Source organism: Calypte anna, chromosome 1, assembly GCF_003957555.1.
Source record: "Calypte anna isolate BGI_N300 chromosome 1, bCalAnn1_v1.p, whole genome shotgun sequence".
NCBI classification, from domain to species: Eukaryota; Metazoa; Chordata; class Aves; order Apodiformes; family Trochilidae; genus Calypte; species Calypte anna.
The window spans coordinates 195,367,371-195,394,319 of record NC_044244.1 but is presented as its reverse complement, the minus strand read 5'-3'; the positions used below and the strand labels follow the sequence as shown (position 1 = coordinate 195,394,319).

General features: G+C 39.9%; 1 protein-coding gene across 13 annotated transcripts in view; it reads left to right on the top strand.

Annotated features, from left to right (window-relative positions):
• The window catches only part of EMSY (EMSY transcriptional repressor, BRCA2 interacting), a 40,153-nt gene extending 20,823 nt beyond the window's left edge, over positions 1-19,330 (top strand). For 3 of the 13 annotated variants that reach the window (XM_030464230.1, XM_030464179.1, XM_030464251.1), the window contains 12 exons: positions 1,524-1,673; positions 3,180-3,353; positions 5,589-5,725; positions 7,419-7,592; positions 8,434-8,632; positions 9,660-9,824; positions 10,916-11,074; positions 12,588-12,647; positions 13,627-13,781; positions 15,164-15,727; positions 16,673-17,170; positions 18,701-19,330. In XM_030464230.1, coding sequence (XP_030320090.1) covers positions 1,524-1,673; positions 3,180-3,353; positions 5,589-5,725; positions 7,419-7,592; positions 8,434-8,632; positions 9,660-9,824; positions 10,916-11,074; positions 12,588-12,647; positions 13,627-13,781; positions 15,164-15,727; positions 16,673-17,170; positions 18,701-18,895 — 2,630 coding nt within the window. In that variant the 3' untranslated portion in view covers positions 18,896-19,330. The remainder of the gene's footprint in view (positions 1-1,523; positions 1,674-3,179; positions 3,354-5,588; positions 5,726-7,418; positions 7,593-8,433; positions 8,633-9,659; positions 9,825-10,915; positions 11,075-12,587; positions 12,648-13,626; positions 13,782-15,163; positions 15,728-16,672; positions 17,171-18,700) is intronic. The other 10 variants (XM_030464246.1, XM_030464203.1, XM_030464190.1 and 7 more) reach the window with 9 other exon arrangements.
• The last annotated feature ends 7,619 nt before the right edge of the window (positions 19,331-26,949 follow it).

The following is a 26,949-nucleotide window of genomic DNA, read 5'->3' as shown; positions in this document are numbered from 1 at the left end:
TACTATTTGCAAAGTTACCTAATTCTAAAGGAAGAAGTGCTATAAAAGTGCAAAGTGTTTTTATGTCCATATTTTACATGAATCATATCAGTAAAATTGCTTTTTTTATAGTTTTACTATTTAGATCAAAGTATTAAAATAGACTATATCTTGAAAAAATAAGCAGCCCTACTCCTGTCCCTTGATAAACTTCCTTTTAGATAACAGGACCATTGCCTAAGAAAAAACACAGTAATGAAGACAGATAAGAGGCCTCCATCCTACAGTCACTGAACATTATTTGATCAATAAGAGCTTCACTTCTTGTCTTCTACCATAGGTTTAGGTTCAGTGTTCTTTTTGTTAAAGTTTCTCTGGGAATACCATCTGATAGCTGTTCTCTGTGGAAGATGTGAATGAACTTTCTTGGAGATTTTACTTTTTATCCTGTTTTTTTGTCTGGATGATGCAAAAGCTTCAATTTCTCTTTCCTAACTTCATTATTTAAGTTTGGAGCTTAACTTGCTCCATACTGCTTTTATACTCAACATAGACAGAAGAGTGCAGAAATGTTCTTTCAATGTAGAAACATCTCCAAAGAGTGTTTCACATCCTGAGTAGACAAAATTGTTCACCTAGAAATATTTATATACAATGTTTAGATGGGATTAATTCAGGCTGGGTGTTTCATGGCATTTGACCAAGACAAACCAATGTATTTTACCTTATCATGGAACAGAACTTAAGATGCAGGTGTCCTGGATAGACTTTAGACCAGATAACATGAATCTCCTGGTTTGCAACTGAGAAATTAATCTTGCAGAGGTCCCATTCTGCCACACAAATCAAGAGAAAGGGAGCAGAATCTGTGCTGTACTAAAGTATCCTCCTTCTTTGTTCTTGCTGATTCTACTCAGAGCTTGTTTCAGCCCAGTTCCTTTGCAGCTTCAAGACAATAAATCAAGAGGAGAGAGAGAGAGAAGTTGACTTTAAGCAACCTTCCCTAGCCAGTGTCATAGTTGCCTCCTTACACCCACCAATAATTTTGTACAGAAAGCTTTTTTAATTGATTTTAATTTATTTTAATTGATTCAGAGGGATGAAATTCAATTAGACTGGTGAAGTTCCACTGTACTAAATTTCACTTTCAGATGGTTCATTGTAGAAGAACCAATTCAGTATTGGTTTTAACCTATTGGTTCCTGGGAAATGTTCTGTTTTTTAAATCATGGGCCAGAAAAGGTTAAAAATCACTACAACAAATCAGTGATGGAATGGAATCCCATGCCTCAGTGGGAGTAACCAGTTATTGAAACAGGCACGTGTAAGGCAAAGATGATGACTGTCTTGTTATTTACAAAGCAAACCAAAAAACCAAAGAAAAAACAAGCTAAAAAAGATAATTCTTTTCAGGATCAAGTATCTATGGGCTCAGAATAGAAGCCTTGTGAGCCTACTTGCCCACTAGGGCTCGGTCTGAGAAAGCATTTCAGAAAGTAACTTTTCGTGCCTGTATTTTAACAGTGACCTTTCTCCTTTCCTAGGTGTTAAAATAATCACTCAACAGGTGCAGCCCAGTAAAATCCTTCCCAAACCAGTTACAGCGGCCTTGCCCAGCAGTAGCAATTCACCTATTATGGTGGTTAGCAGTAATGGGACTATCATGACAACTAAACTGGTCACTACTCCCACTGGTAAGTTATAACTCTAAGAAGGGAAGGGAGGGTAAACCCAGACATACAGGTGATCCAACATGGTTTAGTAGGGTAAAAAAACAAAACAAAACAAACCCAAAAAAGCACTTCTTTCTTGTGAACACTGAGCACACCACCACATTCACAGTCCTGTTGGTACTTTGCACTCCTTTATCTCTCTTACAATCTTTTTGACTGCAAAAATATTTTTTTTGACTCTGCAATAAAATGAATGTTCCTTCCCAACTGGGTTTATTTTAAAGGAAGCTTTCTTGCAACTTGCACTGATACTTTGCACTTCTGTAGCACCTTTAGATTCAACAATTTACATTAATTTAACTTCTTAGGCACCTCAAGCAGGATAGGCCAGCATTATTCCTGTTTTACTTATGTGGTCTTCAGAAGACAGGTGACTTGCTCATAGTCCTGCAGTGAACTTCTAAAAAGGCCAGGAAATTTAAACTCCCAGTGTTTTTCTGGGGATCTAATTGTATTTGTTTTCTTACTGATTAAAGGTCAGAAATAATGCAGGCTGTTCACATTGTAAATTTGGATGAGGAAACCCTAAAAGGCAGCTTTATCCTAGTTTGCAGAAAAATAATCAACTTCCTGAATTTTTTAGCATGGGTTGGGGATATTAGCAAAAAGGAATGGTTATTGGATTTCTTTTAACTTCTGAACTACTTACCAAAAACATTCTAAGTACGTAAAAATAATATCTGACAGTTTTGGAGTTTATTTAATTGGTAAAACCTGTCTGGTGCTCTGTTGGATTTGAAGAAGTGGCTTTCTTGCTATAACAAACTCTTTTGCTTTGGCATCCTTAGCTATTAAGTTTTGCAGTTGGGTATCTGCAGCAGTGCATGCAGAATGGAATTACCATGTTCGTGTAGCTGTTGACTTGTATTATTATTTTAAGCAAGTTTCTCTTCTGAACTCAATTCTGTTTCCATTCTAAGAAGGGGTAGGTAGGGAAAAGCCACAGTGGAAGTTCCCTTTTGGTCTGCAAGATCTATAAAATTATATTATCATTGTAAATTATATTTTTCTCTTAGAATAGTTAGACCAATTATTGGTACTGTTATTATAAGCAGTCTGTCATATGGGAAAAGTGCATGTTTTTCAAGAGAGGAAGGAATCCTCCTCTCCCCAAGGTTTTTGGGGGTGTCATTCAGGTGCCTTAGCTTTTGGGCACCTAAGGAAGCAAGTGGCAAATATATTGAATCTAAACACCTATTGAAAATTAAAATCTTAGGCACAAGGACATGAATTAAAATGTGACAGACATGGAACATCTGTCAAAATGCTTCAGAAAACTTAACATTAAATTGAAGTTAGTGTACGCTCAGCTTCTGCTCTGCAGATTTAAGAAGTACACTAATGGGTGGTAATAAATTGCAGTTTGGGGCTCTGGATAAAAATCTAATACTTTTCTTCTAAAGTGACTTATTTTTCCATAAATAGTAGTAGAAGATCATGTTCTAACAGCAAACTTTCTTGTTACAGGAACTCAAGCAACATACACACGACCAACAGTGAGCCCCTCCATAGGGGCTCGGATGGCTGGGACTCCAGGGGCTGCTACTTATGTGAAAACTACAAGTGGTAGCATCATAACTGTAGTACCAAAGTCACTGGCTACACTGGGAGGAAAGATAATCAGCAGTAATATTGTTTCTGGTAGGCACATGGGTACTTTGATATTAATTCAAAAGTAACTTCAGGCTTCTGCTAATCGTTTGGGGGTTTTCTGTGGGTTACATGCTCAAATAGTTATTAGGATCTTTACTGGAGAAGTAAATTCAGAAGTAAAAGAGCCCATGAAGAAGAAAAGGATGAGTGGAAGTTAGGGAGGTAAAGGGCTCTTAGGGATTGCCTTGTGTTTTCTTAAGAAGGAAACATCTAATGTGAGGGGAGCCTGGGAGGAAAAGAGAAAGATGGGGGAGGAGAAGTACAGTTTTGTCCATTGATACAGGGTAGAAAGATCAGAAAATTCTATTGGCCCCAATTTAATGTAGTTTGTACTCTGGGTGCTCTCCTTTTCTATTCTAAATGCATCCAAAGAACCAGAGTAAAGATGAACTGGGTATGTTAAATTCTGCTGCACAGTCTCCACCTTATCTTGTTCTTCTTTTGTCACTGTCATCCTGTCTTTCCTTTACCCCATGTTCTAACCTAAGTTTTTCCTCCCAGCCTTATGCAAACCCTTCTGCTTATCTTTGTTAGTCTGCTACATGGCCTCTATATGTAGGATCTCTTCAGGATCAGGACCAAGCACACTGACACCAGTTCCTTTAGTATCTGTTAGGGACTTTAAACAGTGCTAATGCAGAGAAAGTCCTATGCATTTCCCACCCAGGTGCACAGACACAGCAAGATCTGCTGGATCTACCCATCCTGGCTAGTAATATCTTAAAAATACTCAGAGATCCTGTTGTAGGTGCTTAGCAGAGGACCTGACACAGCACCAGTCAGCTCCTCTCACTAGAAGGTGCTGCACAAGGTATCCTTGCTCTGAGGTGTTGTTGGGTGGAGGTGCCTCAAGCTTTCAGGCCCTGCTTTCAACAAATTTATACTTAAAACTGATACAGTAGTTTCTTTGGGAGCAAGTATTTTTCACAGCCTGTTGTGGGGTTCATGAGTTCTAGATCTACCAGTGAGGCCATACAAAAATGCAAATATTATTCTCCTGAGCACCAGCTAACACAGAGAAACCCTTGGCTGGTCTTGTTAATAATGATTGTACTGAAACAACACAAGCTTGGAAAGAATGTCTGCTTTTTTTGGGTTATTTTTCATGTTTTGGGGTTTTTTTGGGGGGGGGTTGTTGTTTTGGTTTGGTATTTTTGGTATATTTTCTTAAGGGAGTAATCTTTAGATAGCACTAGAAATAAATCATGTTCTTGCCTCAGTGTCTCCCCTTTCCCAGAATTAGTAGAATTATTAATACAAACTATGTAGTGAAGTATCTGCAGGCATGAAAAATAGGTAGAAAGTAGTGAGGGGTGACCTTGGGTTTGCCTCTCTGCTGTGAGTGGTATTTTTTTTCAAGGAGAAAGTAGAAGGTATGATAAAAAGCTATTTGAGCAGATATTGAAATAGCAGCCTGGTAGCACTGATGACTTGTGTTTTGCTGTCTAAACTCTTGTAGATTATGGAAGGTTGTCCAGAATTACCTGTCACTGAAGGTAAATAAAAACCTGATAAAGGGAATGGAATTAATTAAATACTGGGAGAGGAACAGAAATAGCCAACAAAGCTGTTCAAAAAAACAAAGCAAAACAAAACCAGAAACAAAGAAACAAACAAAAAAACCCCACCAAAACCACTTCTAAACCCAACTTTCAAGAACTCATTTTAAAACAACAGCATATTTTTCTTTTTTCCTTCTTTCAATCCACTACTCTTCACTTGTATTACAACAGTTCAATGCCAGAAAGAGCTGGTATTTCCCTTGACTGGAGATATATTCCTGGTACATAGATTCTTCCATAGAGGTTACCTGTAGAAAAATATTTATAGTCTGTGCAGATAGGGCTTTGAGTTGAATATTAGTGATGTCCTTATTTCCCCTTTAATTCTAACCTTTGAAAGTTAGATATTTTAACCTGAGAAAGCTTTGTTAGTCTGCTCCATAGTTTGTGAAAAGGGGTTGGCTGTCTCATAATGTAGAATAAATTACTGTCCTGGGTGTGCCTGTTACTACTGTAGGTGAAAATACCTGTAGAGTGGGCATCTAATCTTTATATGTTGAGTTGGGTGGATTAAATTCCCAGTGCAGATGCTGCCCTAATTTATTTTTGTGTGTGTTGTCAGATAAAATGTAATTATTCCTGCATAACTTCCCAACTTCTACAGTGGAAAGAAACTTACTTTTGATAAATGCACATTGCTTCTTTTCCCCCCAAAATCTAGGAACTACAACCAAAATCACTACAATTCCAATGACTTCCAAACCCAATGTGATTGTTGTGCAAAAGACTACTGGAAAAGGAACTACAATTCAAGGGCTTCCAGGCAAAAATGTTGTCACAACGCTGTTGAATGCTGGGGTAAGTGTTTCAGGTCTCAAATTAATAGCCAAGTGATGGGCTCTGTGGTGGCTGCTGCATTTATTCTGCTGAAGACCCTATTAAAAGCAAACTGTGCATGAGCTCCTTAGCAGGTACAGCATGCCTCAGTGTCAGGGGTGTTTGAAAAGCAAGTACATTTTGCAGGGCAGGAAAGATGCTTAAAACAAGCTGGGAATGTTCTTGCATTTAAAGGAAAATAAAAACTTTTGAGCTTGCCCTTTTTCCTGGTTAATGGGTTTGTAATCCTGAAGGTGTTAAGTAGAAGAAAATGAGTAGAATCTTAACTTCTTTGTGCTGAGAACTACAGTGCTGGGTTATAAACTTGAGTCTCCTATTTATCTTTTGGGTGTTGAGGGCAGAAATACACTGACCCTTGGCAGTAAGGGTACCACCTCTCAGCCCACTGTTGTGTAACACTGATATGGAATCATAGAATAACAGACTGGTTTGGATTGGAAGGGACCTTAAAGCTCCTCCAGTTCCAACCCCTCTGCATGGGCAGGGACACCTCCCACCAGCCCAGGTTGCTCCAAGCCCCATCCAACCTGGGCTGAGACACTTCAGGGAGGGGGGCAGAGATATCTCATATTTGAGTGTTGTGAAGCATTCAGTTATTTTTTGGATAATCTGATGTGTACTAAGAGCAAAATCCAACTTCATCTAGGTTTACCTGGAAGTGCTAGTAAATACATTATGAATGGAAATGAGAGATTTAATGCATTAAAAGTCTATTTGATTAGCAGAGCTGAGAACAGAGGGGTTTGGTTTTGATTTGTTGTTTTTTTTTTTAAACCTTTTAGGAATTTTTAAAAAGATTTTGAACTTGCCTAATTTAAAAAAATTCAAGCTGTATTTTCACACAAGTGGGAATCTCTTGATATGTTGTACAGTGGGAACCACACCAGAGTATGAAGATGTATGTGAAACAAATATGGTGCTTGGGATTTCCAGCTGCTTGGTGGGGATTGGTAGGAGAACTGGGAAAACTGGCATCTAATTTTGTTACTCATTTGGATTCTTACTGTGCAGACCTAAAAATAAACTAACAAACAACAGTCTTAATGTCTTTGCTCTTCTTAAGCTGTGAGGAGTCTAAACACCCCCCCCCCCCCAATATTCCAATGCCATGCTTCCTGTGAAACAGCTGTGAATCTGCATTTTTTAATATGCACTTTTAGTTTAAAAAAAAGAAGTCCATACATAACTATTGTCATGACCATGAGGGTAATACAGAGATCTGTGTTTAAAAAATTTCTTTCTAGAATCTCAACGTTTTGCAGATGTGTTGCCAGAGTTAGTAGAAGTTAGGTTTAACAAAAAAACCAAAACATTTGCAAAGGATTTGAATGAAGTTCCAGCTTAGGTGGAATTTTTGAAGCAACTTGGAAAACAAACTTAACCTGTTTTTTTAGTTGCTCTCTTTCATTCACCCCATCATAACAGTTCAAAAGGTAAAGTGATGGAAATGGGGGTTTTGGTAACATTTCCATTCAAAACCATAGGTTTTTTTGCTTTTGATCTTTGAATGTTTTTTTTTTTTTGTATCAAGTCTAGCAGCAGCAAGTTGATTTCATGGTACACACACTCACCTGTAACTATGTCTCTTTTTGGAGAAGTGGGTCTTTCTGAAGGATTTCACTAAGTTAACCTGTAAACTTTGACTTCTCTACAGGGGGAGAAAACAATTCAGGCAGTGCCAGCAGGAGCAAAACCTGCTATCATCACTGCCACAAGACCCATCACAAAAATGATTGTTACACAGCCAAAAGGAATAGGGTCCACGGTCCAGCCAGCCACCAAAATCATCCCAACTAAAATTGTTTATGGTCAGCAAGGGAAAACGCAGGTACAGTGAGGACCCATTTCTGTCTTGAAATGTACCCCTAAGTTTTATTGGGAAGTAAAAGTTTTTCACTGTGTTGCCTCATTTGTTGCAGGATTAAGACGTGTCTGTGGGAAATGAGATTTAGGGGTGTAATGAGGTGGCCTTGATACTGGTTTCTTGAGCACAGTTTTTGCATGTTAGCTGTTCCTGGAGGCCTAAAGCAAGCCAAAAGGATTTATTAAGCCTTTCATATAGCTGAAACTTTCTGGATATGGCTCTAGATCCCTGTTTAAGCCTTGCAGGTAACGGCTAGAAGGTGAAAAATAAAGATGCAGAGTTTGTTCCTGCAACTTAGTGTAATTGCTGGGCCTTTCTACAGAGAATCTGGCTTATTTCTGGACACTCTCAGTTTGAGCTTTTTCTCTGGTTCCACGTAGTATTTAAAAGAACTAAAACTTTCATCAGGGATGGTATTTTCTCATGTCTTGATCAAGATTGTATTTATTGTGGGCTGTGGGAGAGAGGTTCTTGTCCTTACCAATGCAGTGCATGTTCCAGCTCACTTGCATAGCTTACTCTTCTCACACCATAGTTGTATCCAGCCCTCTATGACTGCTTAGTGGTTTATTGTGTTCAGTATTCCAAATTACTGAGTGAGAAGTACATTCTTGTGAATTGTCATTAAAACTGTGGTTTTAATAATCAGAGCTGCTGAGTTTACAGGTACTTTCTCAGTAAATTGTGAATATTATGGAGGTTGTGCACATTGATCTACTTGTGTGGCTTCCTGTACTCTGCTAGCTCAAATCTTTTTATTTTCTTGAGTGCTCTTAATATACACAGAACTTGTCTTTCTAATTAGGTTCTCATAAAACCAAAGCCAGTGACATTTCAAGCAACAGTTGTGAGTGAGCAGACCAGGCAGCTGGTGACTGAAACGTTACAGCAGGCCTCAAGGGTGACAGAGACAGGAAACTCATCTCTTCCAGAAGTCAAAGAAGAACCACAAACCTACACTGACAGCAGTTCTTCTTCTACAGAGTCTTCCCAGAGCTCTCAAGGTGTGTATTAGTGTTGCATAAAACACCAGTGGACTCTCACTGTGTCTCCTTTCTGCACAGGTTTTTACCCAATCTGCTAACAAGTGTCTGTTCACTTCCTTTATGGCTTTATCTTCTTTGAGCTACTTGCTGTATGCCTCCATTTCCTATGTGAAAAGTGGAGATAATGGGGTTTTTTCTGGGCTCTGACTTGCTGTTACACTGCTTTGTGACCTGCAGCCTCTTCCCTCTTTTTGGGGAGTCTGCCAGAGAAGGGCATAGTAGCAGAAGTTTTATTTTTTGGCAGCCCATGCTCTGCCAGCCTCTCCTGAGAGTACTGAAGCATCTCTCCACTGTGTAACTTAAAAGCTGTCGTGTGTTGGCCAACATAAATTTTGGCCCTTTTCTAGGCACAAATATGTGCATCAGGACATACACCAAACATGCAGTGATGATGGGGATGCATGAAGCCAAGATGCCAGTGCAGCTGCAACTGTGGTAGAGGAGGATAAATAACAGGGCATAAATAAGCTAGTCAGGAGTGACTGTAGGGTGTTATAACTGCTTTATATAAAAAGCAGATGTGTCTCAGGGAAATACATGTACTTTTGTGCTTTTCAGTCACCTGTTCTGTATAATTCTGTAACTGGTGGTCTGCACTATCACATTAAGGATGTTTTAAAAACTTGTGAATGGATAAAATAGTTCAGTCCAAGGCAAATTCAGCCAAAAAGAACCTGCTGAACTTTGATTATTCAGACCAAAGCTTTTACTAACAACTAAGATACAGGTTCTCTTTTGCTGGAAATTTTTTATAACATCAGCAGTGTTTTACTTTGAGTCCCTTGTAATAAAAACTAAAACCCAGGATGTATTCACCTTTGTCAGTGTTCAGAGTATTAATGGATAATAATTAACCTGGAAATCTAATCTAAAGGTCTAATTTTGAATTACAGTCCTACTTGAAAGGAAGAAGTTGGACAAGAGAACTCCAGTTCAAAATGGATCTCTAAAGAGCTTGATGTGCTTTTGTTCTTTTTACAAACAGATTCTCAGCCTGTAGTTCATGTGATTGCTTCAAGAAGTCAAGATTGGTCAGAACATGAAATTGCTGTGGACACAAGCCCTACAATAATTTACCAGGATGTTTCCAGTGAATCTCAGTCAGCTACTTCCACCATAAAAGCTTTGCTGGAACTTCAGCAGACAACAGGTGTGGAAACCCATGTGACTGTTTAGGATAACTTCAGAGCTTATTGCTTGATTGTAATAAGTTTTGTAATTGAAAAGCACCAATCCTGAGTCACCTTCATTCCTTCTTCCTATCCTGTAACAGTTTGTTTGACTCTGTTGTATGGTGTTAAATACCTATTATGTCCCAGACGACACTAAGCTGGGGGGAAGTGTGGATCAGCTGGAAGGCAGGAGGTCTCTGCAGAGGGACCTGGACAGGCTGGAGAGTTGGGATGATTCCAGTGGGATGAGGTTTAACTCAACAACCCCATGGGGAGCTCCAGGCTGGGCACAGAGTGGCAGAAAGGGTGCTGGGATTGCCAGGAAGCTGAACGGGAGCCAGCAGTGTGCCCAGGTAGCCAAGAAGGCCAATGGCATCCTGGGCTGGCTCAGGAAGAGCGTGGCCAGCAGGTCCAGGGAAGGGATTCTGCCCCTGTGCTCAGCTCTGGGGAGGCCACAGCTTGAGTCCTGTGTCCAGTTCTGGGCCCCTCAGTTTAGGAAGGAGATTGAGGTGCTGGAGCAGGTCCAAAGGAGGCAACTGGGCTGGTGAAGGGATCCAGCAGAGATGCTGTGAGGAAGGGCTGAGGGAGCTGGGGGTGTTGAGGCTGGAGAAGAGGAGGCTCAGGGGAGACCTCATCACTCTCTGCAACTCCCTGAAAGGAGGTTGGAGCCAGGGGGGGTTGGTCTCTTTTGCCAGACGACTTTCAACAAGACAAGAGGCCATGGTCTCAAGTTGTGCCAGGGGAGGTTTAGGTTGGATATTAGAAAGAATTTCTTTCTGGAGAGGGTGGTCAGACATTGGAATGGGCTGCCCAGGGAAGGGGTGGATTCTCCGTGTCTGGAGCTATTTCCAAAGAGCCTGGGTGTGGCACTGAGTGCCATGGGCTGGGAACCACGGGGGGAGTGGATCAAGGGTTGGACTCGATGATCTCTGAGGTCCCTTCCAACTCAACCAATTCTATGATTCTATGATTCTATTTAGTTAAACTTTTGCATTTATATTGGAGCTTTACTTGACTGTGAAGGTTTGTCTGTTGGAGGTTTCTATTACATTTTTCTTCTCTTCTAAAGCAGTGAAGGAAAAGTTAGAATCGAAGCCAAGGCAGCCAACAATTGACTTGAGCCAAATGGCTGTCCCAATCCAGATGACCCAAGAAAAGAGACATTCTCCAGAAAGCCCTTCAATTGCTGTAGTAGAGTCGGAATTAGTTGCTGAATACATCACAACTGGTAAGAAGAAAATGAAGTTACAGGAACTTTATATTGGGGTTTTTTTAATATGTATTGAGAAGCTCTTTAGGACATGCTCTAGTGGGTGATGCAGAAATTGATTAATATATTTTATTTAGGGGGTGGGAAGTGTTGACAGTTGGACATAGTGATCTTAGAGGTCTTTTCCAGCTGTGGTAATTGTCATTCTGTGACTTCAGTTTAACCCAAAATGTTTCTTGCTTACCAGCACTATGTGGGGTTTTTTTGCCAGCTGTGCATTTGGCCTGCTAATGTACTCCCCAGTTTCTTCTTGCTAGAAGGCTTTGGACTGATAAATCTCCACTTTTTAAACAAATAGTCAAATGGAAGTTATGATTGGGATTCAGCTCTTCAAGGTTTTAACCTCTTGACTCCTATCTGGTTGTGCAGTTTGTGTAAGTCCTTGACTTCCTTCTCTGTCTGCTCCCTACTACCCCAGAACACAAGGTGTGAACCACTTCCCATATATACAGGAGCAGATCAAATTCCCTGATTTCCATTTTCATTTTTTATGTCCACATTATTATCTCCCTACTTTATTTGGAAAATGGAAATCCACATTGGAAAAGAGGAATAAAATTTTAACTATTAAATAATAACTAATGTTTTTAGTCTTAAATTTTCAATCTGTTATTTTCATTTTTCATTTGCCTGCTCGATGCCTTCTCCCCTCACTTCCATCCCTTGTAGGATCTAAATTTAAGTTGTGTGAAATTGGAGCTGAGGAGGATGTTACTTTTAAATAATTCTTTCTCAATCTGGCTTCAGTTTTGAATGTCTGAGTCCTGCTCCTTTGGATCTCTTTTAAAGCAAACTCAAAAATATAATAAATGGTGTTGGAGTGATCTTGAATTAACAGTCAGTTATCTCCACTGCCACAGGTCCTGTGCATTTGAGCTTCTGTTCAAGGGTCCAGTTTTTGCTGAGTGTTGCTGATGTAAAATAAGGCCCTTTGCAGGGAGGATGGGAAATCACAGTTGGTATTTTCATAGATTTCAGTCCTTGTCTGCAGCTTAGAAACCGTACAAAGAAAAAAAGTTGAAAATTCCCTTTGGCTATGATTGCTGTTACTGGGATTTTTATAAACCTTGAGTTGATACAGAGGAATCAACCAGAGAAATGCAGGCAGCTGTGGGCTGACCAGCAGCAGTTTCTGCTACAACACAAAACTGATTATTTTGCTTTTGGATGCTGTCCCTGCCCCCAGTTTCTCTGAGCACTGCCAGGGACTGCAAGTCACTGAGGGGTTTATATCGAGTTCTGTGCTTTTTTGGATTTATCAGGAATCCACATAGCTTCATTTTCTGCTAAAATTCAGTAGTAAAATAAGAAATAATCTCTAATCTGCTGTGAAATCTCCTGCATGCACCTAGCCCAAAGGATTAGGCACACTTTGAAGCTATGTGGGAGCTGGGATTCTGCTTGTGCTTCCTGGTGAGCTGAAGGGAGTGGTTCACACATCTTAGTGTCACCATTTTTTGTCTGTCTGCAGACTCAGGAAGACAACACTGTATTGGTTCACATTCGGAAGAATATCTACACAACCATATAGGTTAGAAACTTTATTTTTAAGTCAAGTTTTCAATTGTGCAGGAATTGTTGGGAGCCATCCACGAGGGATCTGGCACAGCATGCAGGCCGGTATTGGTATATTCCAGCTCCTTTCTTGGAGTGGGAAAGTAAAATGATCATATAAATTGAAAACATGACCTTTCAACTTGCAGGAAGGTCACTAAAAACTTTTTAAGTAAAGTTACATCTGAACTTAAGCTTGTCCTCCTTCAGTTATTAATTGTTTTGTAATTAAAAAGTTAATTAAGGCAAATATTTATGTATTAGTATGGACAGGTGTAAAGTAATTTGGATTCGTGTCTTATCAATGACTGCAGTATAGAATGCCTTGGTGTTTTTTTATCAGAATATGTCTCTAGTTAATCCAGTAATTACAGAGCCATCACCTCAGCCTCATACCTCATGCTGGATCTCTTCTAAAAAGTGATGCAGACCCATGACAAAGTCTCCACTTTTTGGTCTTTGATTCCTGATCAACCTCACTTGCTTTTGTAATAGCCAAACATCTTTTAATGGCTGGTATTTCAAATTTAGCCTGTACTCAGGAGAGTGTTTCTTGCAGTTTTATCAGTGGTAGACATACAGTGAGCTAGGCTTGCTGTTCTTAATTGCAATCAGTTGTTTTTTGGGTGTAAACACCACAGAATCAATGTGCTCTACAGTGTTACACTGTATAAAGAACCCACCCGAAAACTGAATTTAAATTCCACTTGCAAAGTTGCTGTGTTGGAAGCCCAGAGGAGGTTTGGACCAAGGGTGATTGCTTAGGAAACCCAGACAAAAGCCCTGAGCTGCTGCTTTAAGAGGCTTCTCAGTACAGATGTTCACTTTTAAGTACAAGATGATTTTTATACTCGGATCTTTATATCACTCGCGCGGGCTTTTCAGTTGAAGCTTAAACAGTTGGAATTACTGCAGTTTTAGTTCTGGAGAAGTGCCACTGACCTCTTTGCTTTCAGTCAGTCACCGGTCCCAGCCCCACCAGCAGTCATCTCAACCCCAGAGGACTCTGCTGCAACACGTGGCTCAGTCACAGACAGCAACACAAACTTCTGTCGTGGTGAAATCCATCCCCGCATCCTCCGCAGGAGCAATTACCCACATCATGCAGCAGGTTGTACCCTTTTTTTTCTTCCCTAACAATCTATAAACAGCAGTTTTCTGAGTTAGATAGGACCAGGGCTCCTTCTGAAGGAGTAGGTGATGTTGCTGCAGTTGAAATTGCTAAGTACAAGGGCAAATTGATAAATGAGTTTTAATGCTGCCTGTTTTGTTGGTAGGGATGGTGAGATAAAAGGGAAGTAAAGGAGATGACTCAAGACTGCTAAGTTAGAGGTGTTAGCTTTTTTGAAACACTAAGAGTGTTTCAGCTGTCTTTCTAATAGCTAGTATGTTGTTTGTGCCATACTGTCCTTGGAAGTATTGATTAGCTATTCAATTAAAAAAATTAATTATAATAATCATCTAGCTGTTACATGCACAACAGCCACTGTGGAAAAGACAGTGCTTCCTAGATGAGTTCTCCCTTTCTTTGTCATCTCTTCAACAGCAGCAAGCTGCTTTTTTTCTGGTTTTTTTTAATTGCAAGGCCTTAGGCTGTTTAGGTTGTGTTGCTGTTAGGGTAGGGGAAAGAGAGATGAAGGAGAATCTGGTCAGTACATGGAGCACACACTCTTCTTCATTTGAAGGCTCTGGTTTCTGAGTAGGTAAACTTTTCTCAATCAAAAGGTAAGATCATATTTAGACCAGTACTGTGAGGATACCAAGCACTTCAAACAGTAGCTTGTGGTGAAATCTTACTGAAGCCACTTCCTTGCCTTGGTTCAAGTCCTGCTCAGCTCTGTAGTAGTTTGACTTCTGGAAATTTTAGCTGTGGACCAGGACAGTGCTGTGTTAGGGTCAGAAACCTGCTTCAGAGAGTGTTTTTTCACAGGTGCTTATCTAAGCATTTTGTAAGATGTTTACACCAGGTTATTCAAAGCATAATGAGGAAGATTTCTTGTTCCCTCAAATCCCACAAATAAAAATCAAACACTGCAGTGTCCAAGAAAAAATGCAATAAAATTGTGAGGTAGTAAGGGGAGAAGAAAGGTGCTGAAATAGGGTAGACTGTAGGTGTATGGGGACCTGCAGAATGGGCAGAATCATAGAATTCATTGTTCAGAGAGGCTTGGGCTTTAATGAGGAACTATTGGTTCAACCACTTGCTTCATACATATCTGCCATGCAACCTTAGGGGCTTCAAACATTAGTCTGATTTATAGGGGTTACATACATACCACATTTGAATATGGTAAAAATAGCTGTTGATTGCTTGTGGAATCTTCATGTAAGGGTATCTTTATATATTGGTTGGGATTCTGTAATGCTAAAATAATTTAAAAGTAATAGTGCAATAAGTTCAAGTTATCCAGCTGAAATAACAGAACTAGTGTTTTGGTTGTGTATTCTGTATATTTCCCTTTACTAACTTGCTCTTAACTTCTTCTTATTAAGGCCTTAAGCAGTCACACTGCTTTTACCAAACACAGTGAACAACTTGGAACTGAGGAAGGAGAAGTGGAAGAGATGGACACCTTAGATCCTCAGACTGGCCTGTTCTACAGATCTGCCCTGACACAATCACAGGCACAAAAGCAGCAAAAACTGAGTCAGCCTCAGCTGGAACAGACTCAACTGCAAGTGAAAACTCTGCAGTGTTTCCAGACTAAGCAGAAGCAGACAATCCACCTGCAGGCTGATCAAATCCAGCACAAACTCCCACAAATGCCCCAGCTTTCTATAAGGCATCAAAAGCTAACCCCCCTGCAGCAAGAGCAAGCACAGACCAAACCAGATGCACAGCACCCCCCCCACCACATGATGGCCAAAGAAAGGCAACTCCCTACCTTAGTGGCACAGCCACAGCAAACTGTAGTACAGGTGCTTGCAGTAAAAACCACGCAGCAGCTGCCCAAACTGCAACAGGCACCAACGGCACAAAAAATCTACGTGCAACCCCAACCCCCCCAGAGTCAGATGCAGCTACCTGCCTCTTCAGAGAAACAACCAGCAAGCCAGGTAACGGAATATTGATAGCATGCAAAATACAGGTCACTGTTCAAGGAAACAAACAAACAAAAAAAACCCCCCCCAAACAACCAAACTTTAAACAAAACAAAACAAAAAAATAAATCAAAACACCAACCCTGCTGCTGTAGCAGTGTTTTGTCCTGGCAAGAGAGAACTCCTCATTCTGCTGGTATTAATTACCCCATCAGAAGGTTGACACTAGGAAAGAGAAGCACATGTTATAGGGGGAAAAAAAAACAACAGAAATCCATAGAGCTCACAAACGTGTTTTGTTGGACAGCTTTTATGAATTTCTGCCACCAGTGGTGCATGGAATTTGTCCCTACTTATTTTCTTTTAATTCTTAGATAAGACACGTTATTAATTTTAGTTCCTGTAGCACTTTTTTATTTCTGTGGAAATAAAGATGAATACACTGCAGTCTTTTAAGGCTCTCCCATTGTACGTCTTCCTTTGTAGTTTACATCTTCCTGAAGTTACATGGCTTTCATGTACAGGAGTAATTTCATTTTCCTTGATAGGAGAAAATGAGTGAGGAATGTGAAAAAAAAAAATATTTACCTCAGAAAAGTACAATTATTTTTCTTTTTTTGCCCTCTTGGGAATACATATGCAAACAAAAGATTTAACAGACATCATGTGGGGATGTAAATCCCAAAGGAAAACGAGGCTGCTGTGCTATTATACTGCTACAAACCTTCTTTTGCAGCCTAAAAAGCTGCTTTTTCCCCAGGCTTCAATTAACTGTTACCATAGAATTGCTAATTCCTTTGTTAAAACACTTGAGTTTCAACTGTCTTCCTAATAGCAAGTATGTTGTTTGTGCCCTACTGTCCTTGGAAGTATTGATTTAGCTTTTCGATTTAAGAAAAACTTATGGTAGTAACAATAATAATCTAGCTGTAACATGCACAACAAAAATTTGATTTTCAGGTGCAGCATCCAATTAGAACGCAAGGATCCACTGTTACAAAGATAACTTTTGAGGGGCGTCAGCCTCCTTCTGTTTCCAAGGTAGCAGGTGACAGTTGTGTGCCCAAACTGGCCTTGCCAGTTACCAGCCTATTTCCCACGCAGGCCTCCGTGAAGACAGCAGTAGCAGATATTTTGAAAGTGTCTATGGTGGAAGCTCAGATTGACACAAACCTAGAACAGCCAATAGTGGATCCCCCAGCCATGGCCAGTAGTAAAGTCTCTAGAGAAGCAGAGCCATCACCTTGTCCCCAGGTGACTGCGGTAGGGATGACGGCAACTTCCATCCCCCAGCAACAGCCACCTGCAGAATCCAGTTCAAGCCCTCCTGCTGTTGGTCCTGCTGTAACAGAGGGGAAACTCGATGCCCAAGGAATGCCTACAACCAACCAGTTTGGACACATCCCCAGTATTCCGCAAAAGAAAGCTGAAGAGAGCTCCTCAGAGATTGTTATCCAGGTAAGAGAAGAGCAGAGCAAAGAAGGCAAAGGTTGGGCAGAGCAAACTCGTGTCTAATGTGCTGATAAAATTGTTGAGGGTTTTTGTTTCCCTTCCCTAGGTTTTGGCTCTTATTCTGTTCTTGTACTTGCTTCGAAGTGTGGGATTGTGCTTAAATGGGGCTCAAGTTTCTCTAGCACTGTAGCACTCACTGTGTCCCCGGTGTCTCCCTTTCTTTATCTGCTAGGAAAACAAACAAAGCTCATCTAATTTTACCAAGTACTTTTATTTGAAATGCTTAAGAATGTGACCTCCAACATTTACTGTGGAACTAGGATCTGGAATTTTTTATAATGCCTGTTAATGTTACCCCTGAGTATAAAATCAGCACAAAAAATGAAATGGATTTCTACTGACTGGGGAAGTTAAGCAAATAAGGTCTGGATTCAACAGAAAGCTTACATCCAGTTTTACCACTTCTGAGATAAGATAATTATTGATCTTTAGCCTAAATGCTTTGAATCACTTCTTTACTGACAACTGATATTTTCATTGATTCTGCTGTCTGAAATACAATGTTTTATGATGTCAGATGTGATCAAGAGTGTCACCTGAGGTACTTAAGTCATCTGGGGACTCAAGGGTGGTGTAACATGAATCTTTGTAGACACATTGGCCTGGTGTATGTTCACACAAATCAGAGCATGGGTTGAAATGGTTTTGTTGTGTCTTATATTTGTGTTACACTGAAAATGCTTCTGAGGTGGGGAATAATCTATGTACAGAGCTTTGAATTTTTTCATGCTACTTTGTAAAATCTTCATCATTGCAGCTAACTTCTCTTTTGTAGAAATCAATTTTTTTTTTTTTTTAGTCCTCATTTCCCTAAGTAGACAAAGATGGATTTAAAATTTTACTTCCAATCTATGTGTTTTGTGAATTTGTATTGTTTGTTGTTGTGCCATGCTAGGGGCTGTTTCAAAAGTGAAATACTGCCCAGAATTTCAGTTGTGTAAAGTTGTAGATTTAGTTTCTAGCACCCATGAAAGTAGAAGCAAAAATAAGTAGCTTAAATTCTGTTGTTTTGTCAGCCTCTGCTGCTGCATCTCAGGGCAGGGCCAGAGCTTGTGTTGTGCATGGAAATAGAGGTAGTCCTTATATCTGAATGTCTTGTCTGAAAAAAGATAAGGAAAAGCTGAGGCTGAAGAAGGTTTTATCTGCATTTGATGATGGGTGGTGATGGCTTAGCTGTTGGTTGTGCTGTCACAGACCTTTAGTGAAGATCCACGGCTAAGATTCTGCTCCTTAAGAGCAAGATGATTTAAATTTTATCCTTCACAATCTGAAAGGGTGCTTTGAAGCTTTAGGTAACATAATGTGCAAGGGAAAAATTTCCTTGGAAAAAAACTTTGCCTTTTAAATTAACTTATTTAGGGAAATTTTCTCCTGGAAACTGAACATCCCTTTTCCGTGAGTGCCAGCACTTGAGCAGCTGCCTTTCCCTGTGAGAACCATGCATGTTAAAAACATCAATTTTTGCTTTCCTTTCAGACACTCCCTCACTATTCCATCCCTTGTCACTCCAGCTCCAATGTGGTAGTGGAACCCAGCGGGCTCCTGGAACTCAACAACTTTACCAGTCAACGCCTCGACGATGAGGAGACGGCGATGGAGCAAGATGTGGACAGTAGCACTGAGGATGGCACTGAGCTCAGCCCCTCTCGAAGTTCTGCTGAACAATCCTAAGGAATTGGGACACTGGAGTGCACTTTAAAACATCTTGGGATTTTTTTTTGAGGATCCAAGATGCCCTTTTCTTGTGATGTCTTAGAGCACTTTGCCTGTTTAGAGGTTGTTCATTGGACCCTTGAAGCATCAGTGTGTTTTAACAAGACGGTATTGCAAAAGCTGCATCTTACAAATTATTCCATAAAAAAAAAAAAAAAAAGAAAGGAAAAAAAATATGTAGTTACCCAGATTTGGTAAACTTGTGACAGTGGAATGTACTCCTGTTCAAATCAAATCTGCAGAGAATTCTACAGCTCGTGCTATTGAAGCCCTTGCCCAGCTACTGAAAAGGCTTTCAGTGAAAAGGGATCTCGTTCTTTTGCTGTGTCTTTTTGTTAGCTGTTGAGCAAAACAGCATCAAAAAAAGAAAATGTTTAATAAATATTTGTATTTTTAAATAGCATGTGAGAGAAAAAGTGTCTCTGACAGTGCTGGAAAAGGCCCAGGAATTTTGGAATTGGTCTGCTTTCTTGCACTTGTGCTCACTTAGATTTAAGATTTTTTTCCATAAACCTAAAAATATAGTTTTGTTTTGTTTTTTTTTTAAATTCTCATTGGTGAATGTTTGGAAATAAGGAATCACTAACTGATAGCAAAGTGGATTTGCTAGTGGATTTTCATGCTTTTTACAAGTAGGATAACAGTTTATGAGGCATTTCCTTGTGCCATAAGCACGTGAAATGCTCATCTGCTCAAGTTAATCTTTGATTATTTATTTAAATATAAAATTTTAAGTGAGGCCAGGTTGTTTAAAAAGGTCCTGTGAAACAGGCAGGTGTGTTCATTCTGATACAAACAGGGTGGGTGGGTGGGGACATCTTTTGCTATAAACCATTATTTTTATTTTTTTTTTTCAAAATTGGGGATAAGTGGTTCAGCACCTTTCCAAGTTGAACCTCGGCATTTCGAAGTGAGCTAAGGCTTTTAAAACTCTGTATTTTACTCTTACATGCTGTTTTTAAAGTGACCATTTTGAGAGTTTAAGAAGCTGAACTCGGTGTACAGTGGTAGGTCTCAGAAATTAGCCTTATGACTTGGCTTGTTGAAGCAATACGTTGGGTTTTTGTGATAATTACAAGCCACAGAGAGGGGTGTGGGTTCAGATGGGATTAAAAAAAAACCAGTTTTAATACATTCTGCTAATGAAGACAATACTTTCTTTTTTTCTTTTTTTTTTTTTTTTTTCCAAATGTATATAAAAACACGTTTTTAACTGTTTTGTATAGATTTCATTATAAATAACTAAGCATTTTAAGACTTTGACATATCATTTAATTGTATATACATCTATCAGCCTAACTGCCCACTTTTTGGTGCTGAAGTACTACTGTAAGTAGATTTCATCCAAAGTCTAATACAGCTTTTTGCGTCAGTCTTTTTTTTTAAGCTGTGATTTTACTGTTGATACTGTAGTTAAGATTAAATTCCAACTAGAGCAACTCAGAGCTAAAAATACAACACCTAAAATGCCATTTATCTACTTGTCCTGAGTATCCACCTATGTAAGAACATGCAGTAACCCCTAGATGGTGCTGTTGTTTTTTCATCCAGCCTTAGTTATTAATTCTCCATGAGTTTCATACACTATTTTTTTTCTTTATGTTTTCTTTTCCATCAGCATTAGCTCCAAAATAATGAGTAATGCAGTTTATTGTGGTAAACTTGACTGATAAATGCAACGAGCAAATGCCAGAATAGTGAGCTAGGAAGCTAATTATTTTTTGCATTACCTTTATGTTGGAATAGATACTGGTTTGGTTTCTGCTGTACTTAGTGCTCAGGATGGAGGAGAATATTATGAAATGAAACACACCAAATTTTTTATCTCTAGTAAAACAGAAACAACCATCCCAAGGGGTTCAGGTTTTTAGAGTTGTTTGGAAGCTTTTGTGACAGTGCCCATCAGGAGTGACCAAATTGAGATCTCTGAGGTCCAGAAAGTTCCACAATGACAAAAAACAATTTAATACAGATCTTTTCTGCCAGTGGGACTGAACAGTCTGTCCTGCTCTGCTGATGCCAGCATGAGGCATGGGCTGTAGTTTTCCATAGGCAGTTAGGAAAGCCCAAAGCAAGTGACACACACACTTCTTCTGGCTTGGATCAAGTTTTCATTGTCACCTGGGGTCTTGCAGTATTGTGAGTGTGGGATATCTAAAGGCCATGAGGACATAAAGTAGAGCAAGATACCTTTCAGGAGTGCTTTTGCCCAAGAACTTAGTCTTAAATTATGGTTTAAGGTTTAGTTGAATGCTCTCCCCAGCCCATCAGGAGTGACCAAATTGTGATCTCTGAGGTCCAGAAAGTTCCACAATGACAAAAAGCAATTTAATACAGATTTTTTCTGCCAGTGAGACTGAACAGTCTGTCCTGCTCTGCTGATGCCAGCATGAAGCATGGGCTGTAGTTTTCCATAGGCAGCTAGGAAAGCCCAAAGCAGGTGACACACACACTTCTTCTGGCTTGGATCAAGTTTTCATTGTCACCTGGGGTCTTGCAGTATTGTGAGTGTCCCTGGGATATCTAAAAGGCCATGAGGACATAAAGTAGAGCAAGATACCTTTCAGGAGTGCTTTTGCCCAAGAACTTAGTCTTAAATTATGGTTTAAGGTTTAGTTGAATGCTCTCCCCAGCCCATCAGGAGTGACCAAATTGTGATCTCTGAGGTCCGGAAAGTTCCACAGTGACAAAAAACAATTTAATTCAGATTTTTTCTGCAAGTGGGACTGAACAGTCTGTCCTGCTCTGCTGATGCCAGCATGAGGCATGGGCTGTAGTTTTCCATAGGCAGCTAGGAAAGCCCAAAGCAGGTGACACACACACACTTCTGGCTTGGATCAAGTTTTCATTGTCACCTGGGGTCTTGCAGTATTGTGAGTGTCCCTGGGATATCTAAAAGGCCATGAGGACATAAAGTAGAGCAAGATACCTTTCAGGAGTGCTTTTGCACAAGAACTTAGTCTTAAATTATGGTTTAAGGTTTAGTTGAATGCTCTCCCCAGCCCATCAGGAGTGACCAAATTGTGATCTCTGAGGTCCAGAAAGTTCCACAATGACAAAAAGCAATTTAATACAGATTTTTTCTGCCAGTGAGACTGAACAGTCTGTCCTGCTCTGCTGATGCCAGCATGAAGCATGGGCTGTAGTTTTCCATAGGCAGTTAGGAAAGCCCAAAGCAAGTGACACACACACTTCTTCTGGCTTGGATCAAGTTTTCATTGTCAGCTGGGGTCTTGCAGTATTGTGAGTGTGGGATATCTAAAGGCCATGAGGACATAAAGTAGAGCAAGGTATCTTTCAGGAGTGCTTTTGCCCAAGAACTTAGTCTTATGGTTTAAGGTTTAGTTGAATGCTCTCCCCAGCCCATCAGGAGTGACCAAATTGTGATCTCTGAGGTCCAGAAAGTTCCACAATGACAAAAAGCAATTTAATACAGATTTTTTCTGCCAGTGAGACTGAACAGTCTGTCCTGCTCTGCTGATGCCAGCATGAGGCATGGGCTGTAGTTTTCCATAGGCAGTTAGGAAAGCCCAAAGCAGGTGACACACACACACTTCTGGCTTGGATCAAGTTTTCATTGTCACCTGGGGTCTTGCAGTATTGTGAGTGTCCCTGGGATATCTAAAAGGCCGTGAGGACATAAAGTAGAGCAATATATCTTTCAGGAGTTCTTTTGCCCGAGAACTTAGTCTTAAATTATGGTTCAAGGTTCTCTCCAGCCAAAAAGGGCTTCTAAGAAATGATGAAGGTGAATTCAACACTTTTTATTCTCTTGATGCATTAAGTGTGAGTTCTGGTTCAGCTTATTCCAATGTTTCTAAGACCTTTGTTTGCATCTGTAATGATGACTTTCCAGCTACAGGGAGCTATTTGACAGTTCCTTGAAGATAACAAATCACTTTGAAAAACAAGAAAGCTTTTAGTGCTGCTATGGGAAGTAATTGTTTTCAGGTTGGCAAACTGAAAGCACGTGGTGGGGTATTTAGGGGTCATGTAAGAGATTTAGAAAAAGGACTTTTATAACCAGTGCATTCATTCTTGAAACTCCTCTCAATGCTTTCCAAAAATGAGATGGGAAATTTCTTTCAGATTCTCCTTCTTTAATTTTTCTGTTCCAGCACTTCTCCACATAAATACCTTGAGTAATAAGATACGAGGTGAGCTAAAATGTAAGGTCAATATGTTCATTTTTTTTCCCCCAGTTACTTGCTTTTTAAGAACAACTGGAAGGCAGCATGTGTGGAGTGTTTGGCCTTCTCCCCCTTTTGATGAACTCCAGGCAGCACTGCCTGTTCCCTGCCCTGCAGATGTGCAGATTTTTCATACCTGCCCCTGGGATACTTACTTCATCCTGCTGCAGCCATGTATCTGCTCCTCCCAGCCTTATAAATATCACTGAGCTGCTAAAAATAAAACATCAGTGCATGAGATAACATTTGCATATCCCTTCTCCCTAATAAGCTGCATCTTCCTGCCTGAAATGAATTTGATGTCCCTCCTTGGAATAGAAGAAAAGGTGAGCTATGGTGATGGTGATGACCTTGGGCACTAGGAATTAGCAGATAATAGGCTTTTAATTTAGCAGGAAGCTGTGGATGAATTGCAGAGCAAGTAAAACAGCTTTAAAGAGTCATTTGGAATTCAGCATTGAAACAAATGTGTCCTGGAACTGTGATAGTACATAAATTATTTTTAAAAATAAGGATGCTAAGAAAGTGAGATGAAGGGAGAGGCAGTACTGAAACAAAGGAGGAATCCTGTGCACTGTGTAAAGATGTCAGAGGACTAATACACATTTTTCTGGAAATGTTTAAACAGGGTAAAAGTATTTTCAGTGACAATCTTTCCACCACTGACAAAAGGAGCTTTTGAAATTTCAGGGCAAAACAGCAAACCAAAAGCTACCTGCAGTTGTGTCATCTTGCACAGGGTTAACACCATGAGCAGAATGTGTGACAAATGTATGAGGTGTAAAAAAACCAACACCTGAGACCTTTAAAAAAAAAACAAACATCAGGGAAACAAGACTATGTGCTTTTGTCTCTAGTGTATAAATAGTTCCTGAAGTCTCAGGCTTTCCCAGATGAAGGTGGTTCTGCATCCCTCTAGGTACACAGCAAATAGGTCTGAGCTGGCAGTGTTCAAACCAGAGAATGATCATAATTTAAGATAAGGAACTAGAGAAATGAGACTATTTAGAGGTTTGCCTGGATGGGAGAAAATCTGTTTAACACCTGTGTGTCTGTGCAGGGCTCAGGACCTGCTCTTTTCTCTAGGTTTGATGTTAACCATGATGCTAGCAGCCTGTGTGAAGTTTCCTGCTCTGCTGTAGGGGCTTTGAGTTTTATCCCTACCCAGAGTTTGTCCTGAAAATCTGTGAATCTCATTTATTCCAGTAGAGATGCAGCACATAGCTTATGATAAATCTAGAGCTTAACATCATTTATCAAAGAAAGTTATTAAAGAAGTGCTTGAAGGTGTATTTGGGGGTTCCTGTGCAAGAAGGAATTGTCAGTAGGGACATTTTTGCCTGGTATAGGGGCATAGAAATGGAAACTTGAAAAACTCAGTATCAGGATTGAGGATAATTAATCAGGGCTGCCAGGGAGTGTCATGTTTTCTGTCATTTGGAGTCTTTTTCTCAGCAAGAAACACAATGGCTGCAGGTTAAAATATGGGTAACATCATATCTCAGATGGTGGTGATAAACTGGACAGTTGTGTTCATTCAGATAATTTTATACTATTAATAAAAAGCACTTGGTGGTACTTGGGGGGAGCTTGAACTGAGTGGCAAGTGGAGGTAATTGGTGATTTTGGGTTGCAGTGGTGATGGGTTATTTTCTCCTTCACTGTGCCTGGATAAAAAGTTGTTTAAGTGTTGTAAAAATAGGATATTGAGTACCTGGGAACTTGTTCATAATTTCTAGGGGGAAAAAAAAAAAAAGTCTTTGAATTTTTTGGTACAGGAAATATATTAAGAGGTTTTTAAGCAGAGGGTGGCCTTGAATAATTTTTGGCCTCCAGGACTATTGGGATTGTCCAATAAATAGCACTCTAGATTGGGGTCTAATCAAACTTTGTATGATTTTGGTTTTGCCCAGTCCTTGGTCACTCTTGAAGAAGAGATTTCTTTTTTTCTGTGATGAAATCCTGACATTTTTATCCTCTCAGTGTTCAGCAGGTTTCAACTTTGCTGGCAGCCTGTTGTCTGGAGCTGCCTTTATGCAACTGATTTTATCATAAAGAAAGGATATTCAGAGCACCTGAATGAGGAGGTTAATTAGGACCAGGGGCTCTTTGGGTTATCACCCTCAGGGGATGATAGACAGGTTAGCCATGGGCTCCATATGGGATCTATAGGATGATTTGGGATAGAAGGAACATTTAAAGCTCATATGCCCAGACTGCTTAGCATGAGTCCTCTGTGATGGAGCTTTTGTCAAAGCTTTGATAATTCTTAGTGTGAGGGTTTAATTTATTACTCATTAGAGCAAACCCTGCTCAGGAATTGCTGTCTCTAACATGAACAAATCCAACTTTTCCCAGCTGTCAGCCAGAAATGTCCAGCAGGCTCCTAGGACTCGTGGACTTCAGGGCTTCCTTCAAGTCAGTCTCTACCAGAGGCCAACTAAAGGCTCTGAAAATCTCATTGCATGGGCTTTTATTGTTATTAATCTGTTTTTTAAATATATTTATAAATGGAGTGCATAACAATGGGTGACATTGAGTTCTGTCAGTGCTGCCCTGGAACCATCACCGTGGCCACTGACTCCAGAAGTGGAAACCATTTCAGCTGAGTGCTCAGACTTTTTCTTCAAACTACTTAATCCTTAACTATTTAATTTAATCAACTCTTTAATCCAGCCAGGTTATTCTGATATTGCAGCCTTTTTTTTTTTAAAAAAGCTTTGACAGCCAATGTGCAGGATATCTTTTGCTTGGTGTCTGTTTCAGGTCTCTGTTTTCCTAATTCTCTTTTCCCTAATTCTCCTCAGGACCACATCCAGTTGAGTTTATTTTTTGAAATTCCCCATGATGAAAAACCAACAGCCTTGTCCCAGTGTTTAACCACCTCCACATTTGTTTTTATTTCTAGTATTCAACTGGAATTCCATGGTTTTGAGCCCATGCCCTTTATCTCTTATCCTCTCCTTAGTCTCACTCCATCATCTCTGCCCTCCCCATCAGGTGTTTAAGCACCATTTTCTCCCCTGAAATCTGAATGGTGGCAAAACCAGTGATAGAAAATACTTGGAGAAATTGCTTCTAATTTCAGTTTTCAATAACCTAGCTGAAGGCATGGCTCTTGTCTTGGGATATTTGCCTTCTGGCTTGAGTTGGGGGAGGATTTGAGCTGCAAGCAATGCAGAATCTGCTGCTTTAAGGCCTCTGGGAAATAAATGCAGTTATAACCACTGTCAGAGCAGCTTGGAGGGATGATAGCCATGGGCTTTTGGGAGTGTGAAAATAATACCAGGAAATAGTTTAAATTTATACCCAGAGAGGCTGGAATAAGATTTTCCTGCTGTGTATCACATGGAGAAGATCTATGCCTCCTCCAGATCAGGCACTTTTGGGGTCTCCATGTGTCCCAAAGACTGGAAAATGGGTCTTTGGTCAAGGTTCTGAATTTATCCCAAAGTTAATTTATCCCAGAGATATAAGGGCTATTTTCTAGTTTGTTTGGGGGTTTAGGGTTTTGTTGTTTGTTTTTTTTTTTTTTTTTTTTTAGATTCATTTTAGTCTTTATTTCCTTTTTAGTTTGTTTGTTTCCTGTCAGGCCTTTTAATTTTTTTTTTTCTTTCTTTGAACAAAATGTCAAAGTGAGATGTCACAGCAAGGCTGGGCTATTTATAGTGCAAAGCAGCAATATCTTGACTTTCAAAGTCTCTAGCATGGAATTAAAAGCACAACTTTTCTGGTCAGGAAATGGCAAAGGTTTGTTATGAAAGAAGAACTAAAAGTAGAGCCTGTAGCCATAAACAGCTACTTTGGGGTACTGGGAGGGGG